General features: G+C 42.0%; 1 protein-coding gene across 1 annotated transcript in view; it reads left to right on the top strand.

The window, feature by feature from the left end:
• Positions 1 to 21,233, top strand: part of T265_09365 (hypothetical protein) — a gene marked incomplete at both ends in the record, with an annotated part of 29,045 nt that extends 7,812 nt beyond the window's left edge. The window contains 2 exons of the mRNA XM_009175402.1: positions 11,470 to 11,567; positions 20,833 to 21,233. Of these exons, the coding sequence (XP_009173666.1) occupies positions 11,470 to 11,567; positions 20,833 to 20,834 (100 nt within the window). The remainder of the gene's footprint in view (positions 1 to 11,469; positions 11,568 to 20,832) is intronic.
• Positions 21,234 to 21,492: the final 259 nt, after the last annotated feature.

Here is a 21,492-nt window from a genome sequence, read left to right on the forward strand (position 1 = left end):
GCTGAACGAAAGATGCTAGGGATCGTGTGCTACCAGAAAACGAGCTATCAAGCTGACCATACTCACAACCTGAATCTGAGGGTTCCGATGTTTTCCACGAACATGCAGAGTCCTCCGTGAATGGCTAGAAGGCGGGATGGAGGGCAGTCATTTCTTGTGGCTTCCCGAATTCAGGAAATCGATTTCTCAAGATGACAAATGGTACAATGTGGACGGTCCAGAAGGCCGAGTTTAACATCAGCAAAGTAAACTAAAACAGTGAGGGAGTTCCAGCCACCGGAAATACAAACCGGATCTTTCATAGTTTGTGGTTTCAGTCCTGTGCTAGATAACCGTCATGTGGTTTAACTAAACAGGGAACTCACCTACCAGTATCAAGTGGCGCCACTAAAGTAACACTTCCTTCCGTTGACGTGTAAATAACAAATTAAAAGAATGTGGAGTTATGCACTCATTTGCAAACTAAGATGGCGCTATCAGGGTCACAAGTTCAGATTCTCGTTAATAATGTCTTTCGAAGGAAATAACCACATATGGGGCCTGTCGCGTTTCCGTTGGAACGCTGTTTATGGCACCCAAGTAATACATATGATCTGACATGAATTGGGAAGAGAACAGTTAGACGTGACCGGCAGGTGTTCTCATCAACCGAACAGGTGGGTGTAAGGAAAAATATCTAAAAATGATAACTCTGTCTGTACTGCTTAATTAATGACTTTAGCAATCTTCCCCTTTTTCTTGCTGATCAGAATAGACTTTACACAGCTGCAAATCCATTTAAAGCTTGCGTGTTGCTAGAAGTGGTCCTCGGTATCGTGAATGGAGTGAGGTAATCAATGCATGGTCAGATTCTTTTTATGGCCAATCAAATTTCATATAATATATCATATTTCATCGAGGAAGAACTATAGAATTGACTTCGAAGCCTTTCTGCATCCATTTGGCACCCACCATAAACTGTAGGAATTTTGTGCAAAACAACTGATCATTATGAATTAAATTTTGGATTAAATACTACGCCAAAAATGTGAATGTTCGAGGTTGGTTAGCTCAGGAGCGTTAGGCACACGACAAAACAAGTCTGGTATTCATGCTGTGCGTTTTGGTCATAACAGCATACTGTTTAGTTCTGTAGGCTGCTCTTCTGCAGATTGACATACACTCCACCCACATCTACGTTCATTCGTGTTGTATAATCAGTCCAGGCACTAGTATATTTTCTGCCGCCTACATACATATACGCACAAAGTGGACGTCATTCTTCCGTGCGATTCATCTTCATCACCTTCTATTTTGACGTCACAGTCGATGGGTAGGTTTTTCCCAAGATCAAATTCTTGTTTCTCACCAGCACTAATGTGTTAACTCAGCTGTCAACAGCCAACCGCATGCACCCACATCCAGCCCCGAATCCAGACCCTCGGTCTGGCTTAGTCACAAAACAAGAAGCTGGCTAACCGCAACGAAGAGATCGGTAGTATCCAGGCCATCTGTTGAGCTATGCTTATTTCTCTCATTACTCGCTTGTAGCCAGTTGATTGTCTGACAGGGAGTCCAAGTGAAATGACAGCAATAGTCTATGGAATTGAGCATAATGTGACCCCCCTGAAGGATCCAATGCGATTGGCCATAAGTCATCTATTCTTCTAGGAAGTAGACTTGGTAACCAAGACAACCAGTAACATCAGGACAACTATTGTCCTCTGGCATTTATTATCACGTGAAGGGTAGTCTTGTATGGGAAAACTTTACAAATGTTTCCAGCATTATGTTGCAAACGGGTTAAAGTATAAAAAACGGACCAAGGATGAAGTTTGAAAATCGTACTTTCTGCTGTATGAAAAAACCTGAACTTCACCTCAGAAATTGCCGGCACAAAAGTTTCGTTGGGCGTCAAGCATGAGGAGCTAATAAACCCAATGATCTTAAATTATTCTCTTTATTCGCTTTATTCTTGTTTCCGGCGTACAGCAGGGGAATATATAGGTAACGGTAAATTTACCATGCTATTCACATCAAGATGTTTTTTCATTGCGGACTTAGTAACTCAAAAACCATTAGGGATAACGTGTTGGGGTAAATTGCATTCAAAATGGCATGATCCCCTAGGTTGATAAACCATGCTGGAAATATATCAAAGGTTGCCAGTTTTCAGGTAGCTAGGTTCGAACTAGCATGCGATGGATAAAAAGTTGGCTTATGTAGTTGGTTTTTGATACTTCAATAAGTTTTCGTATTTACACAGGAAATGTTGATTCAGAAGAGCTTGTTCATCAAGAATTAAAGGTAACTCTGTCCCATAGTACGTTTTTCAAAAACAAGCGTAGCCGTTTTCTGTACCTCGTCTGATGTAATTACGACACATATTACGACACAAACACTGACTTTCCCGAAAAGGCAACAATTTCTAAACTACTGACCTAGCAGTACTCGCAAATTGTGCTTTGTGTACTTGTTGTATGAGAAAATGCTGCTTAAGTTAATTTCTAGATCTAATTAGCTTAAAAACAATAATGTGTAGCAAAAAAGAGAGTTTCCAGTGTTTTTATGCATCAACATCTACAGAACCTCGTACTACTGTTAACAGTGCCATTGAGCTAGGCGGTTTGCACACGAAATGAATGTAATGTCCAATTAACTAATACCAGATTGAGAGAGTGAACGGTCCTTTTGCATTCGTTTCAGGATCAGTATAAAGGGGAATTTAATCGATATTTACCCCAGGCTTTCGTTAACAAGAAGTTGAGTTGCAGATGAGTGCGTATCTGAAAATCTGCGTATCTGAAATCCCCACTGTCAGAATACATGCGACATTGAAAAGATCTATCCGGAATCCTTCAGTGCTACTTCTGAAGCAGGATAACATAAAACACATATCCTTATTAGGAATAGTTAGCTCTGTATATCTCACAAATCTCAATAGATTGCCTTCTGGTTAGTAGTTGGAAACTAGAACGTTCAGTTGAACAGTAGTGTGATTGATTCTCACTCTGTATTTGCAACCATACGAGGAATCACGTGACGCGACTGACTTCGGCTCTCTGTGTTTCTATTTCTTCGGTCAACAGACAAACATTATCCCCATTTAGAAAATGGGGAGAACTACCTGCGGTTCCATGCACTATACTCCTCAACTAGTACGAAACGTGTTGTAGAGATTTCAAGAGTTTAAGTACAGGTGTGTGAAATCTCATGCATGACCTCAATAGTGACATGTAAGTAAAGTTGTTCAAGGTCATACAGCCAAACTCGAACAGAAGAAGTCGTATCATCTCATAACACTTGTATTATAATGAAGATTGGTAGCAACTGTGAGCTGATATTTGATAAACTCTTCTTCAACAAACCAATGCTGTCAGTAAATGACAGTTACTCCAGCCGAGATAGGTAGTTTCGAAATGCTGAGCCCAGTTACCCACTTTCCAGATTTCCACATCGGTGGGCGCATACAACAGTGTACTTACTAGCGCATGGTGCAAAGGAGTGTCCAGTAGTCCGATTGCAAACTCTGGAACTCTTGACGAAATTTCAATATCGCTTCGCTGATATCTGTACCGCTAGCATCAAATCATATTAAGACCCTCAGTGTATGCTTGTATACAAAGTGTGTCAAACTTGAGTCTTCCGAAATTATCCATGTACAGTTAGCATATTGAATGTCCAACTGTCAGAACTCGTCTGCAAGCTACAGAAACTATGAAAGTCTCAGAAGAGCTCACCGGTATATTGGTCTACATTTTTTCGGAGTAGATTACTGACTATCAAGCCTTGTAGGGAAGGAGATCCATTTATTTTTCAGAATATATATTGAACAACACGCTCCCAACAGGTTCCATAAGACCACGAGTAATTGAAAATAAATAAGTTGGAATAATTACCCGAAAGTTGGGCTTCCGTTTGAAATTAATAAATTGTTCGGGACTGTTTTTGGATATTTGACCGAAGTGGCTGATCTTATTGTCCCTGACACATACAGCAGTCTGTCCCAAGTGAACTTCTTGGTTGCTTCATTGATTTCGGTTTATATTACCCACTTCTCTAAGAAAAGTAATCTATAAGGACTTTGGCCACTTAGTGACAATGAATCGGTGCGTCAGTGGGCCATCTAGGCTGGGAAGATTAACTACTCGCATCCTTTTGCTCCAAGTAAATCTGTAGCTTGCAGATGAACCCGCTACGGTTAACAACTACTACATGGTGATTAGCTTCAATGAGTCATGTTAACCTTGATGTTGTCCACTGTAATTTGAAATATAACCCAATTTTTATGAAACGTCAAATTTTCTGACGTTTTTTTGTCCAGCGAACCTAAGCTGAATGTGCCTCAAACTTTCAGAGTCTCCTAACCACCTGTTCCGAAATGCTACGAGGGTGTTGAAAAAACGGGCTTTTCACACGATACTCTCAGTCGCACAATAAGTTCGGCGTGCATAACCCTCGTTTATGATGTTTCTCTTCAGCTGAATAGGTTGCATAAGGGAGGAGACTTTAGTAACTTCATGCGTAGTACGTTACCCCTAGAAAGTGAGCTCTTTGTATTTTCAACTCGTTGTCAGGCTGGTGGCTTCTTTGGGAGTTTGATGTCCGAATAAAAGGAAGGTGGTGTAGAAATCTGACTGGCATTGATTACTATGGACCCTTCGCAGACCTGCTAGGGTATTTATTTCAGTACTACAAATTCGATGAGCTTTTTCCTTTATGTCCAATCCGCATCTGCTTAAGCGGACGAAGGTTTGAGAACGCTTTTTTAGAAAGGATTGGTCCTGATACGATGAAGTTGTGCAATACGATGTTTTAAAAATGAGATCTTCTGTTCTTCAGCACTATTCTCGGGACACCAATAAATTGTACTCCAGAAAGTCTTTAAATGGCCATCCTATATAGGTATGAGTGGTTATAAACAGACAGAATTTTTACAGATTTGTTGACTGAATGCTCCGAAGAAATAGATGGCTTGTTCTATTTGTATTTGGATCCACTCTTTGCTCTCATTACTATTATCGCTAGTACTATTATTATCTCCCTGAAATCAACCCAAAGCACCCAAGAGAGTCAGAGTGGTTTTTGGGAATCCAACTATTCTGTTACACTTGGCCCTGTGGAAACGACTGAAACTGTTAGATTCTTGTTGTTTACCGTTACTAGGAGCAACCTGATCTGTCACCAGGTGAATCCCGTAGTTTTGTATCTACATGAACGGATACATGGGTGAAACGGAAGGTCAAATGAGCCAATTATCATTGTTTTTCAACCAAGAGCTCTTGTAATAGTTTTGTGTGGTAGAACGGTGCAAACATTGTTTTCACGTAACCATGGATGTCACGTAAGGAATCTCCTAGAAAAACATGCCTATCCTTTCTTCAGGTAAATTTTGACTACATAATGTTTTGTACTCCCAGTTGCTCCTGGTGTTTTAATCAGACAGGCAGGAAAACTTGATGTGAGGAGAAATTGAACCTGTTTCTGGGGTGTATTCAAACGTAGCATGAGGGTGAGGAGTGCATTTTGCGTCCAAAATGTTGAGGTCTTGAGCAAACCCGATATTACAAACTCACGTAGACTCGAAGGAACGGTCCTCAAAATCTTGAAGGGAATTTCACAAGAGGTGCTCACATATTTACCCCGGTTTGAGCACTGCCCTAAACTGACTGCATGTTTCGTTCAGTAAGTTGAGCTGAGCTGATGACTAGTGTTCAGTCGGTTTTGATCACACTTGAACTAGAAGTTTAATTGAGAGCTCAGCTCCTCGGTATGACAGGCAAACTGCAAACTAGTTAAATATGAGCAGAATTCCCATCCACGTAACGGTAACCTTTGGCGCGTTTTGTGGTGTTCAGATTCCTTAGCTGTCCTATTCCAAACGGATTTTGTGGATGACCGCAGGGTCTGCTAGCTGGTAAGTCGGACAGTGGGGTGTGTCTATTCTTTCGTCTGCCCACGAGGTTCTCCATTCACTGAGTGCAGGAAAGTGTCATGGTGAGTCTGTTTGGTTTGCTGCCTTCCTCACTGGTTGAACTCATTGGTAGTCCTTACCTTGAAATCTTCCGATTTCATGTTCACAGTACAATCTTTAATCAATCTTACTCCCCTTTCGATGCAACCACTCCGATAAGTCAAGACCAAAACAAATAGGCACTGGCCTGGAATGTCGTTGGTAATGTAGCTCATCAACAGTGCTTTTACTTGACCGTGACAAAGTTTTAACTCAGAACATGCAATATACGAGACGAGCTTGTCAGTACTGTTCCATGAGTGCACCCCGGGCCCACATGAATTAGCGTCTGAACGAGTGAATAGTTTCAGTCCGGAACAATCTGAGAAGTTGTCACTTAAGCAGCCCTGACTGAATTTCCTCACAGGGATTCATCCACATGTATGTTCCTTTATCAAAATGGGTCGGTGGGTTGCAGACTGTGAGTGCGTGTGAGCATCAAAAGCATCAGCTGATTAAAACTGTCTCGTTAGAAGGTAGTGGTGGGTGAAACCGAGGGTTATAGAAGCAGTTAATAAATAAGTAAAAATACATACTAGTCGTTTGTCATCACTTTCTGTGAACATTTGGAGAGTTAAACATAATCAGACAGATTGGACGTTCGCCATTCGTTAGGAAATCCACTCCTCTCCAAAGGAATCATTCACATGCTTGGACAATTGCGAGGGTTTCCATTAGGAAGAAATTATATTGAGCACTTGAATATTTGCAGACTTAAGAACACCCTACATAAGAACGAAAACGAAATTTCCCCGCAATTTGTATCATTCCTGTCTGGCTTTTGAAACTCAAGCTACATAAGAACCCTGAGATGCTGAATTGGTTAGCCTATTTTGCTAATTGATTCAATGGTGCGAGTAAACAAGCCACAGTGGCTGGGACGTGGGGTAAAATGTTCTCCAGCCTGATAAAACTTTTCCTTTATTTTGGACATCTTTGCTTTCCGTTTTATATGGTATGTATAAGTGTAGGAATCGTGTGTGCATGCATGGTGGAATGGTGCTAGAACGCAAAGACCTAGGCAGGAATCCCATTAATGTCTCCGACCAAAGCCTTTGTCTCGAAAGTTTTGTCACAAGGCAGCGATCTGTGGCAGATAATGCGGGCGCATTATGATACCTATAGAGCGAGCCTTCACATGTGTACCAACCGCAACCTTGAGGACCGGGAAGCTAGGTTTCAGACCTCTAACCATTGATCAGTCTGGTATGAGAGACTCTAGGTTTACCTCATATTCTCTCCCCGGTATGACTCTATGTGGCACGGAGGGAGTTGGTCGCATCCGGGTACAATCTCTTCGTGACGAATGCGGAAAGTGGGCCTTTCTGACAAGCCCCAGCATCGATAACACCGGCTTTAGATTCTTTACCTCGTTGAGCTTCCCATACGTACCGTAGTACAAGCACCTACGGTATACATACTGTTTGGTCTCTATGCGTCTAGTACAAATGAACGCAACCACTTGACAAATTTTAATTTTTTTATTGAGGTTCCGTTTTGAAGTCTGCCAATTGGCATTGTGCATACTAATGCGGAAAACACTGTGGATTGAGCAAACGATTTACATCAGCTGTAGATAAAACAAACGGACAACTACACGTTGGTTCCTTGACTGATTGGTATTCATAGCTAATCAATCACCTAAACTATCGTTTCAGTGGTTTTTGTGGGACATTCTATTTTGCCGGTGCAGGAAAACTTGCCGTTTGCTGCTTAGTAACCTTTGTCTCTCAAGTTTTTCACAACAATCAAGGTCGAACTAGATTAACTACAAGATAGACCTAACTTGATATTTTTGTTTCAACCATTGGTGATAAAAGCAGCAAAGAAATGTTTGAAACGTTTTGCTCACGGGATTCCGATTTATGTTGAGAACTTCACAGTAAGCGTAACTACCTGATTTGGACTTCAACTGTGCGGCAGAGATCGATATATACGACGTTCCTACTAAATTCATTTTGACAAAGGTTGTCTGGCCTTTACATCAAAGTGATGGAATAACGATACAAACTATACCTGGGAAGTTTTATGGCCCCCGGAATCTATTTATGAGCAAAAAGGTTCTATCCATTTTGAGCAGAGGTGATCGCGCAAGAAGACGTTTTCTGTTGTTGTTCCTTCTGAAAGGTAGCAATACTCCTATTGGAATTTTTTCGAGGCGTGGTGCTGATACCTACACAATTACACAAACACTCAACTGGTCTGTTCTGTTCGGTGAGGCGATGTGTGCATTGAGGCTTAACGGAATGGGCTCCCACTGGAGAGCAGACATGTCTGCCTTAATGTTGCAATACGTGGGAATTACCTGAGGCCACTAACCATCGAGCAGCACGCAGATGCGTCAGTGGGTAGTTTCAGAGTGAAATATTGTGCTAAGTCAGCGCGAGGATGTCACAGCTCAAATAGGCTGGTGGGTCCATAGTCCCATAGTTTCTTGAGCCTTGTCTGAAACTGGAGGTTTTATTTTCAGGTCCTGATGTCCGCTTGTAGGGTCATTAACTTTCCTGGGTGATTGTCTTCTGTGTCCCTTTCAAATCCCAGTTCGACTAACCACTAGGCATCCACACAATAATACGTTGATGCTTTTCCATACCGAAATGACCAGTGGTGCTCTAGAATAGAGGTAAAGGTTGAATCAATGCGAAGACATCACTAGTTTTTTAGTCACAGTTATACAGAACTGTTGTGGTTCGGTCACACACATGTCACACATCTGAGGTATGTTAGAGGCACTCAGTTCCTGGTGAGCCCGTTTACGCAAACCTCAGAGTTTTTAAAAGTAATTGAGGCAACACCTGACCAGTGTGAAGGCATTTACCATTTGTTGAGTATGAAACGTTGAAAGTGGGTCGAATAGGTGTCTGGAGCGATTAAGCAATCTGCCCAAGTGAACTATTTACCGTTCTACAATTCATCCAACGCCTACAGCAGAATTGGCAAGGACATAAATAACCCGGTTTGTTAAGGAGAGAGTCCTATGAACACCTGTAAAAGTTTTTATCCAACGATGTGTGAACTTACCGCACTATGAGCTCACAAACAGAATTCGACTGAGAACATTGATTATTTCAGAAAACATTTGGCTACTCATGAGTAATTAGGTGCACAACTATCGGTTTTCGAGGCCGAGCTGATCACCAATCCAAGGGTCTGAGTTTGACTACAATGCTGGTTCACTTGCCAACGCATCAGCTGTTCCCCGAAATGGGGCCAGGTTTAGCGCATTAAAGGCCCTCACACAACCTTATAATTGTGTCAGAGTATTCGCCTGAGAGTGACCTTTTAATCTGTAATTTTTGTTGAATGAACGTTACACAACTCCTCGCTGGTGTGATTTGCGGTCTTACAGTGTTATGTAACCCGTATTTTTTCCGTTCTCATATTTACTAAGAACCCAACACAGTTTTGCCATCACAAGTCTGCAGGTGGTTGGGTACCCCAATAATTTCCACCCATGAAGTACACGTGAATGGAAGAAACCCTTCGCTACGGAATTATTTATTAGAAATCGCCAAGTGAACAGTTACAGACCATTGGACAAGGAAGCGAAACTCCCATATACATCTTTTTTACAGAAACTGAATATCCATCTTCTTCTTGAACGCGTCTTCCTGAACTTTCCTGGATATTCATTGACTGTTGCTCAAATGCAAACAAATGTGACTCCACAAATTCTGTAATAGATCTCACTTTTCAAGAGACGCGGAGCTGATTTCCGAGTAAACATACTGCTCGCTTTCCCCATCAGTAGTATCCACTGTTAATTAGGTAGTTCTAAATTCTTCCGGCTGCTCCAAGAAGATAGCTTTTTTATTTTTTGTTAAATTATAGTAACAGTTGTCGAATTCTGTGCAATGTTTCATTCATGTAACGTGAAACGGTCAATTTGTTTCTGAGGTAAATCGTTGTTAGTTTATCTGCAATTCATCCTGATGATTTTTTCGTTTTTCTAAGGTGCAGCAGAGTGTAAACCGTAAATCGTTTGTGTTTCTGCATGTGTTCTTAAAGACGTTTTCCCGAGGATATCGGTTTACTGAAAAATGCTGTCGGTGACATGCGGAAAAAGTTTCATCATTTGTAGCTGATCCGGTCACGTTGTATTCTTAAATGAATATGAAGTATGGATGAACAATGAAACATAATCAATCAAACAGATACAAACAAGCTAATAGACTTTTAGTAAGAAACTGCCAACTATCTTTTTTCGTGTTCTTATCTGGACTAATACGCCTCTAAAAGCGTAAAAGTGGGACGAGTTTCTACAGTAGGACCAGTTGGTATGAGCATGGTTTCTTGACACAACTCGTTCAAAATGTGTTTGTTTAGTGAAACTTTAGTGGATTCATCATCTAACGGAAAAAGTTACCCGACAACATACAACACTATGCAAAAGGATTGTTCTCGCTGGGTTGGTCCCAACCTACTGCAGCGCGTATACTCATATTCATAGTCAAATTGTGAATACAACTCTGTTTAATTTCTATTCTCAATAGATAAAACTCACATTCTTTTATCTTTTGAGTCTATAGGCGGTTCGGCGAAACCGTAAGGGAATCAAGTGGGTTTGATGACATCTATTAACTGACGACTTTAATGTGCTTACAACTTTAGCGCGATCTATGGATGAAGTCATGTGTTATGGGCACTTCACTGTCGGGCACCAAAGTCTTCCACTTCCTCTATTTTTGGCAGTTTGATACAGAGTTGTGCTTGTCCTATCAGTAATAATAATCAGTAATAATAGTCAAATAATCAAAATCAGTACAAAGCTATCCAGTGTGTTGAATTATCTAGAGTTGCCGTTCAGGATGACTTTCCGAACCAAGTGCCATGGATGTAGATATGAACTCCAGATGTCTCAGCCGTTTCGGCGCGAACTTATTGGCCGGAAGAAACGTGGTTCGAACCCATCCTCTGGCTTGAGCAACCTGGCAGCATCACAACCTCGTGCTTGCCGTTTCGGCGCGAACTTATTGGCCGGAAGAAACGTGGTTCGAACCCATCCTCTGGCTTGAGCAACCTGGCAGCATCACAACCCTCGTGCTTCTTTCAGGTAGCTTCACAACCAAGTACAGAAGGAGTGTTGCATATGAACGAACGAAAGGACCAAAGTCTATGGTAGCCGGACTATGCTACTCCATTTTTTACGTATGATCGCCTAAGTGTACTCATCTGGTCAAGCCTCAAAACATAACCCTTGCAGGTTTAGCTAACAAGTGGTGTCACGTGACTGTTTTGCTAATATGCTTCTGTTTACTCATTTGATGTTGACTTAGCTTCACCAGTAATCTGTGATAAACTGACCCGCAACATTCGCCGCTAAAAGAAGCCCTTCAGTTTCAAATCGGCTATTAGCTGACACAGTACGACAAACTTTCCTGGTAGAGGTACATTCTACTCTATTGTGGGCCATAAGTGTTATAACGTCAATGCCTACAAAAGCAGATCGCATTTAATATTTCTGCTTTTCGTTTTAGCTCTGAAGGCAGTTTGCCTGCTCATAGCTATATACCGTCGGCAAATACCACCGTCTGGAACATCAACCTGGACGGAGTGGCAACCAGTATGGCATTTTGTAAGTCACGTAGCCGGTCTTAAGTTGTATTCTTGATGCTTTAAAGTAAGGAAATCTGCATGAATTTGAGCTGGATTCATTCGCTTGTCAGATGGTGGGGCCATGAGTAGGGATAAGCGGATAGTCTGTTGCAGTGTTTTGGAATTGCCAACATTCAATTTATCCAGGCCACATGTGATACTGTTCATTTTGGTACCTGAGACGATTGATTTTTAAAACAATATCGTGTCTGGATGGTTTGACTGAGGCCTGTTGCGGTTTCGTCATATTTCGTAATTTTGCGTACGTAATTTTGCTCGAGCATTCAGCTGGGTATTGCCATGCAGAACCAACCACCATGAAGCCATAACACATGGCTATTCAGGGTTCTGCGCGTTGTGACCCTGCCGCATTCTCAAAGCCCGATTATTCCGCTGTTTTCCGATCATGCAGCGCACGCCACACTCCAACTACGCACGCTCACATCTTGTTTTTGATGCACGTATCACTGGTTTTGTGACCGAGCTGAGCTAATCCCCAGCTCGATCTCTCAGACACGACAATACGCAAGTGAAATTTTCAGACGAACAGGCGTAACAGCGTGTTGAGTCGTCTAGGGAATGTTGTTTTGAGCTGGTATAAGTGTGTGAGGATGCGTCCAGACACGAAAAGAACGTGTGCAGATGACGACGCGTCCCTAAGGTCGCCATCGTTTCCACACATTCCGGGTAGCAAATGCGTGTGCTTACCAAATACGCCTTAGCAATATGCGACCAGCGATGTAGATGTGAATTGTTCACGCAGGAACATTTCAACTACCTGGACAGAAAGAACAAAGTAAATGACCCATATTTGGCCGTTCACCCATCCAATGTATTTACGCACTAGCTCTGCATATTTTGACATGTCCTGACAATGCAGCCGTTTCCCGGGTTTTCCCGCCTGGTTCTGTTCACGTAGTCTGGCAGGACCAGTTCAGGCGGCCACCCACGATACAGCAAAACGATAAAATTGATTTAGCGGTGTGGGCGAACAGACCAGCTTGGTTAACGAAACCGATGGAAATTTGTCAACCGAACGGCCAACGATTACCGGTACTCTTTATGAGCAGCCAGGGGGCGACATCGGAATGAAAGCTTTTCCCAGGACACCGGCGGTAAGGAAAGTTTCATTTGAAGCTGCAAATGTCTACAATCAGCAAGAATCAAACCTTCCCGATTGGGGTTACAAGGATGAATTAATGAGAGAGTGGTGACCTGGAACTTGAATTCTCAACGTTACAGACTGATAGGCTTCTCTCCATCAGTCAGTTGGTTGTTCAGTCATGAAACGTGCGTCTCGGTAAAGCGGTTCCCGATGCTACACTCTCGCCCACCGAGGACGAGGAAATAGATGGGTTGAGAGTAATGCCGATGAGCGCAACGAGGACAGTTTGATTAAGCTTGTGCATGACTATTTCACTTCGAAAAAGCCTCTACTCAGGAGAACTGCCACTAACGGTGAATCTATGATCTCTTGTTAACCCAGAGGCATCGCTGTGCGATATCTTCAAACAATCTTGTTTAATTTATTTACTGTGGGATGCATTTGCACCAACTTTAGTATCCTTTTACATGTTCAGAAAGTCTTAAAATCCGAGAAAGTTGGCTAAACAGGGTTTTGCCGTCCGTCAACCTAGTACAGAACCCAAGGCGCCTCCTCACCATCAAGCCCAGGACAACACCTCTGGAAATCTCGCTGTAATTAGGGGCGTGTCTCAGTGGCCTACTAACAGCAGATTGATCAGCCTCCGGAAAACCAGGGAGTAGGTGTACAGGAAATAATACTTTAAGTAACATATTTTTCAACAAGATTCGAACGAATGAAATGGTTTGAGCCGGCTGTGGTAACCACAAGTCTTTGACGATAAATCTTATCTAGCGTAAACGACTGCATGCTGCAAACGTGATTTCGACCACGGTGCAATATCATGTGGGCATCTTAAAAACCACAATTACATCGTTATACTTAACCCGGAGGAAAGACTGAGGAAGCGGTAGACCATGGATCCACGAGGTACAAAAGAACTATTGAATGATATTGCCTTCTAAACCATCTATTTGGTTTGATGATGGCGAAGTTTTCCAGTTACTTGACCACGTAAACCGGATTTCGGACAAACATTCCAAAGTGTATCCATCAGAAAGAGACGCATGACTGCATTCCGTAGCCTTGGTGGTGGTACAACAAAGCCACTGCGCTAGCCTGACTCGCTAGGTACTTCAATTTTCAGTAGGCTACTGTATTTCCTACAATGTCATAGCAGCGCTCTCTGGGAGATTTATATTATCGCTAGTTGGGAATGAACAGCCAGACGGTGAACCGGCATTCAGATATCCAATGTAACTAGCGTTTGGCAGATTCCGTTGATTGAAAATAAGAGCGGACTCAACTTGGGCAGACGTTCACTAGAAATGTGGGAGTTTATCTCGGACGTTCACTGGTAAATCCGTGGTGGATCGCAGTGAATAGGCTGGTGACCGTTTGTACTCGAGTATGTGTGCCACCAATTGCACAGATCCACGGGAGGGTGTGATTGCAATCCACGTTATACGAGTCTTACGAATGATGGAGTTGTGTCCGGGCATGGAGGTGTATTGAGCTCCGGCGCTGTTGAAGCCTGTGCAGACAATAGTAAGCCAGGCCATTTTGCAGAATACCAGATTTTCTGAAGATTTTAAACCCATATGACATCTGTTCAGGCTTACCCGAACTCTGTCACAGCAGCTGTTTGGATTTCGTTATTCAACCGTTCGACCGTAAATAATTCGTTTCGGGGAATGTGTGCATCAAGGCATATTCAGTTCCGTTATTCATGACTCCTTTGAGGACTTTAGTGTTGAAGTTCCGGATGGGCACTTATTCAAAGTAGCTTGAGCAAGGTAAATGCACTCTACTTTATCGTCAGTATACTGTCCATAATTTGCTGTCGTGCAACAGAAAAGAAGGGCAAACAACTGAGTACACTGTGTTGACTTTGCATCAGCGTGCCTCCTCCGAACGCCTTTTTAGATAGGCGAACGAACGTAACACATGTCTGAGAAATCCTAGGATATTGTTCAGTATCGATGATCAGGGTATTATCTACGTAGCGTAAATTTTCACGGCAGCCATTAGTTTGAATGCACTGCAGATTGACCAAAACGATTTTTTTTAGAGCATTCACATTTAGGCCAAATCTAGAGGCGGTCGAGGCAGAAAGTGGGCTTATTCGTTGCAATTACAGTTCGAGATGTGAAAGTCAGTTACTAAAAGCAGCAATTTTCAATTTGGATGCAGTTTCGTACGCAGTGCTGGATCATTACTCCATCTTCAGAATCCAGAAACGATTCTATGTAAATCGCAAACTACAAACTCTCTTCACCCCCGCGTAAATTTCGAACTCAGCAACAATAGGTTCAAGGATAGGTACCCGGTAGATACTCATACCAGAGTGAAGGATTTGACAAATGCAGCAGTTTTTGCGAGACATATGCGTTATTGAGGCGCACTCCAGAGAGCCCCTCTAAGTCAAAAGCTTTTGTAAGGTGTACGAACCGAGCGGATAAGCCATGGTTCATTTTTCGGGCTTTATCCATGTAGCTGACGCGCAGCAGTGCACCTGATTAAGATCTTCATGAATTACGGCGTCGTGTTGATGACAAGAAGAAACAAATAAAATGTTATTGCCAAAAGTCATATAAGTGAAGCCAATCTGCACGGCTGTCACGAAAACCACGTCACGTGGTCAAGCATTGACCTGATCCCCGAAATCTCCACTGGAAATTACTATATCTCTTCGCATGATAATCAAACTATAAGTAGTTAAGAGGAAAAGACAATCTCACAAGGCGAATGAAAACTTGGGAGGTCGTCACTCGAGGAGCCAGTCCTCACGTGAGGCTAAGTTATTTTGATCACGTGACTGCAGGTTGAGTGGCTTTATATCCTGTTTGAGTGTGAGCCAAGCGCACTGCTGACCAGCCACTCTTGGCCGAATGGTTAATTGTTCAAACTACTAGCCCGGAGGTCGAGGGTTCGAGACTCCCTGGAATTCTATGATAAACACTGTTGCTGATTCCCAAAAAGGATGAAACAATGTATGGTGTCCTTTGCTTTACAGCCTAGATTAGTGTCAGTTCCAGGACGTCATCTCTATTGAGAATTCCAAAATCTCACACAACCATATATATAACATATATCTATACATATATATAATCGGGCTCCATTCTTATCATTGGTTGAGAAATCACTAGTCTACTCATTTTAGCTCGATTACTCGGTGGCACCACAATTTCTAATGGCGACTTTTTCACCCACTTTTTAAAAGTCCCAGAGTTCTTTTAGAGGAAAGTAGGTCCCAGTTTGTTCCTGAAAATCAGAAGAAATGGGCCGGAAACTACAGGACAAAGGCCCACAATCTGCGAGCAAGCCATTACTTCCTTAATTGTTAAAATAGTTTCGCCAGCTCCTTGATCTTGCTGCTTTGAAAATACTAACTTTTGGAGTATACAGACAATTCCGTTGTCAGTCGGAAAGTAATCAAACTAGACAAGAGTAATGGATTCATCTTGAAAGTGGAATCTAGTACGACGGAATCTTTTTTTCTTCCAGTTCCGCTGATGGATTTTTCGATTGTATTTAAGAGCTACATAATCAGATAATGACGAAACCTATCGATCGCCACATTCCTATGGCTGTGAAGCTTAATTCTAGACTAGAAATCATCTATTGGTTAGTGTACTTACTCTTCGGCTGTCGAACAGGTGATAACCAATCCCATCTCCACGTTTCACAGTCGACTTGCGAACCTGTAAGAGGAGACTACATCAGTGCGCAGTTTAGTGGTGGCGAAGCAGGAAGGAGAATGTCAGGCCTTGGGCTACAGGATGAATGACATTACTAAGTCTGTTTCTTATCATTTCATATAGCCATAATTGATCACAATTACTCTTAACACCCGACAAGCCTTCAAGACCATGGAAACCACAAGTTCCTCTATGCGAATATGTGGTTATTCAGCATGTTCTGACCACAGGTGTAGTCAGGGTTCGTGAAGAACTGAGAGCCAAGTACGGTTAATTACATACGCATTTGGTTTGTTTTTAGCAGACTTAGGTGAATCCAGATGAATCCCTTGTTTATGGTGGCTGTCTTCAACTAAAGGTATTGCGCCAGGTCACCTCATGTTTTGCAATACACTGTATAAACTGAAAAATGAGGCTGCCTTGTGCAGCACATTCACCTTCAGGGGACCTTCCTAAAGGAGAGATCTAACTGGATTCTTTTGCGTCTCCCATCAGAACCAAATTCGAATACAAACAAGATTAGTTGACAGATTCAGTCTTATCTGACTTCAAGTAGAACAAAGGGATGAGAAAAACTCGGGAAAGGCACCTAACTGATGAGACCCGAGAAAAGCGGAACCGACCAGGGGCTTTCGAAGAGTTTTGAGTGTAGCTTATTTGTTCTAAAGAAACACCAAGTTCTGTTGTATCCTCTGAAATCCGCTACTGTGGCCATGTTGACGGGGTTGAGGTTTAGCGTTTGGTTGGCCAAAGTGTGATCACCATCAAGACGTTTAGTAATTACCTGGCCTCTTCCTCCTCGCAGGAAAGTTATGTCCGCGATACCGACATTGAATTTGGCACTTGTACGTCACTGCGTTCCGACTTTGTACTTGTTCAGTTAGTTTTATCATGTTAAGACACGTACTCTCAACTATATAACGAATACATTTGACTTTATTTCCACATCCAAACAGGCAAGGATAGCGGAACGTTGTGGATGAACGACGCGCAGATTCCGACCGAAGTAAGCTTTTTTATAGATAAAAGAACACTGGATTCTCTAATAGTGAGTGATATCAGGGGCAAACTGTAATCTAATGGAGTAACGGCTGTGACTCTGTGGAGGTACTCACCTCTAGTGAGTTCTCAAAACAAATAATCAAAGCCAGTGCTTCCTTGTTGACCACCTTCAGCATACTAGGTCTACTGGATGACTATCTGAGCGAGTCTAATGCGCAGGCTACGGGCCTTATTCCTGTATACGACAAGAAAACCAGGCTAGCGGATGCATCTATTCCCTTTTACATTTCCTAATTATTACCAAGACGCCATGAGATCCCTCTCATTAGTTTTTGGCAGTTTTTTAAGATAGAATGACTATGTTTTTATGAAAGCTTAGTGAACATTTATCACTGAAACCCTACCATATTGCTACCATTGCTTTTTTGGTGCCCTGAGAATGTTGACTCCACCATAGTCAACTAGGTTTCATGGACTTGAGATGAATTCGACATGTCCCGTGGAGTTGCTTGCCAGAATGTTCAAACTTTGTATTACCACGTCGAATCGAATGGTTTAAAATGGATCGCTTCATTTGAATTAGTCATCTATTCACATCCCAACATGAAAAGTCACAATATATCGATGACATTCGCTTTGACATGGGCTCTTGACCCAGATTATCAGCCACACAAGTGATCCTTCATCGGAGCACAGAACCCTTTATGGTGTTCTGCTCAACCGCCGCTTGAGCACGTGCTCACCGGTACATCTCATACATTTTTGTATGTAACTATCCATGTAATTGATCAGCTTTGTTTGCAAGCTCATAAGCCACTACCAGAAATGCTTACCTAATAAAATCTATCAAGGCACACCGAGCTTTCAACTAACAGGGAAAACAAATAGCAAGTTAACAGACGTTGGAGTTTTGCTCGTCTCTGAAAAAAATTGTCCACGTTGGATCGGTGTTTCCAGAATTCTGCGTCCCTTTTAAGGCACTGACATTTTGCCTACCAATCCGGTGTTAATTTTCGTGAGTCAGGGACGAATTGTTCCGTCTGTGGTGGAGGCCTTTGCTTAACGGGCGGAGAGATTGGGAAGTTGCCACAATGAACTTGGATCTACACCGCAAAACTTTTGCGCCTAATTATAGCCCCAAATAGAAATCTTTAATTTAGGTGCCTCGAGAGAATATCTGTTACGCCGCTAGTGTGTCCAGCTTTTGCACGTTTCACAGAGGATAGTTTGAAGCTTCATCTTATCTGAAATGACAACTCAGCATTCACCCTCTAAAGGCAGAGTGATTTACACGACTTTATATCAATTCAGGTTGATTTAGTTGAGAGATCCTCATCGGATTCTTACCGAAATAAATGAAATTACGCTTCTGAATGAAGAAGGGTATAGTAGATAAGATTTTGTGATCATATACATTTTTGTCATAATCTGCTAAAAGCACATGCCTGGAGGATGATGGATGTCGCAAGTAAATGGCTGCTTCCACAAATAAGGAGAAAGAACGAACTTCATACAGTTTGAAGAACAACGTGAGCTATATTGAAGGACCTCGGTTTTCTTGATTGATAATAAGCCATTTGTTTCACAGTTCCAACTACCCACTGAATTCACGCGTAAACAACTTGTTTGGTCATTAATTAAAGTTAATGTCTCTGTTTGGTTTTGGTTTTGTCCGATTTCTCCTGATTGATATTTTTCATTCCCATGCAGTCCATTTTTGTAGGCCTAAGGTTCATGTGCTGTTTAGTGAGTGTTCTTAGGAACCGCTAAAGTTGAGCTGTTTTCGAAAGCGCCCTTTTTACAGAAATAACAGCTTTGAGACGGACATACGTGGCGTTCTTCTGCATAGCTGGAGTAGATATCGGGTGATATGGGAAAAAATACAATGAGGATTTTCAGTAATTCATCTGAAATAAAACTGCACATCGTCACTGCTTAGCACAAGTAACACAGTAAAAAAAAAAACAATTTTGTCATCACTCACTGTGTTGAGTGGATTTGAAAATATTTGTATTTAACACTTGTTAAGTAAGACCAACACTCACGGGACAAAAGAATACCCTTAAAGTACAGCTTAGTGCTGTTGGTCGTGATTTATGCTGTTGACTGCCTTCCACTGCGGTTTCCCATTGACTTTTACGCAATTTAGCCCGTCGTTGGGTCCGCACACTCGTGAGAAATGAGACTTACTGCGACATGTCTGTCAATGGAATCCAACAAAAAAATTATCTATGTCCCTTTCCACAGTTTTCAGAGTAGATTCAACTAGAGTCGATTAGAATGAAGAATCGAATGGGCCTGAGCTAAACGGCTCGTGTAACGTGGCTCCTTTCAGCATTCTTTAGTAGGAGGTGAGCAGAATGTGTGGCGTTTAATCAAACCGAATACATTTCAATGTAATTCTGTGCACAGAAAGCATCCTATCTTTCCAGCAACCTGGGCTGACAAAACTGAACCACGCTAACCCCACTCGTATTGACTTCGGGGCATTTGTCGCACTATTTGCGTTAAAATCAACGGTTTCCCCGTAGATATCTTGGAAATGCCGGGCAAAATGAGAATCTACATTCGTAGTTTTGAGCATAAGAAGGCATATACACAGAGATTATTTTCATTTTGAATGAACGGACCATTTTTTGGACACATCTTTCTTGTAAGGCAAGTGATTCAAGTAGACTTTGGGCACATGGACTTCACGTTGTCGTTGGAGACGCGCTATTTTCAGATGAAAATTTCATGGGAAGTAACAGTGTACTTACTCTTCAGTTCTCATAGTTCTTTTGCATGCTCAAATGAATTACCGAACAATCAGTCAGACACAGGCCACAATCTTCTCTGTGCTGAACTTCACTCAGCTTGCTGGTTATCTTCCGAACAATCATCTTGTGTCATACGACATTCTCTGCAGTAATGTGAGGTTATTCGTTGTCACATAGTAGCCCATACTACTCCCCATTGTTCTTCGATGTACATCTTCATCGATACCCTGTCTTGTTCCGCACGAACACCATTCAATTCAATATTAATGGGTGTCTGGGTGCGGAGACCTGTAAATGGTGAAGGAGTCCAAAATGACTCAGTGGTTAGGGTTCGAACTTACTGACCAGAATATTCACGGTTCGAACCAAACCTTATAATCTCATTTGTTCCTGTCTGGCTTTGGACAACTTGGCACTACTTCAGTCCTTGTGCTTCATTCAGGGGTGCATGGCAAATCTGCGCCCAAAGGAGTTTACAGCTGAATGATTTTTACAATAGTATATTGCTACAAATTCACTCGCCAGTCTAAATGAGATTTCGTTGTCATAAAATGAAAATACGCTACTTTTGAAAGACTCTACTTGTTTGATCCGCAGATTTTGTGATTTGTATATCAGTCAGGCAAGTTGATATGATGACCATTTTCGACGATCGGACGCCCAAACTTATAATACGTTATCTTCTTTATGGTTTCATAGGAGCGGACGATCGATAAAACCGTTCAACACACTTTTATTCTTGCCGATCACAAAGCTCAACTAACCATCACACGTGGTAATGCCGGACCGGATAGATGCACACTGGTGGTGGACGGTAGTGAAATAAAGGCCATTCAGCCACTGTCAGATAAAATGAGAAAAGTCCACAGCATTGATAAATAGATTCTTCAACGACTGATGCTCATTGTTCAACTGCTGTTTTCTTATCAGTAATTTGCAGTCATACGGTAGTTTAATGCACCATAACAGAAGAATTTTTCCTCACTTTCTCAAATGAGTTTCGTGATCTTGTTCCCGATACATTTGTTTTTTTTTTAATTTGAAACAACCCTGTATTTTACTTCTATGCTCACTCACCTGCAGATGGATAGATGTTTGTGTGTAATACCAGTCTGTGCACTAGCGCTCATGTTAACAAACTAGTTTGGTTCTTCGTGACTCGATACCTCACCAAATGTAAGTGCAATCAAGGAAGATTAACATAAAGGATGAAATCATATTTCTCAAAACCGTCACCGGCAGGGATGTGATTTTAAAGGTTTTGACGGCAATTTTGTTTGGAAAGATAAGGTATATGGTATTCAAAAAATGCGCTTCTATGCACACCAATTTGGTTTTGATGAAAGACTCAACAAAATC

Source organism: Opisthorchis viverrini (genome assembly GCF_000715545.1).
Source record: "Opisthorchis viverrini unplaced genomic scaffold opera_v5_277, whole genome shotgun sequence".
In the NCBI taxonomy this organism is placed as follows: domain Eukaryota; kingdom Metazoa; phylum Platyhelminthes; class Trematoda; order Opisthorchiida; family Opisthorchiidae; genus Opisthorchis; species Opisthorchis viverrini.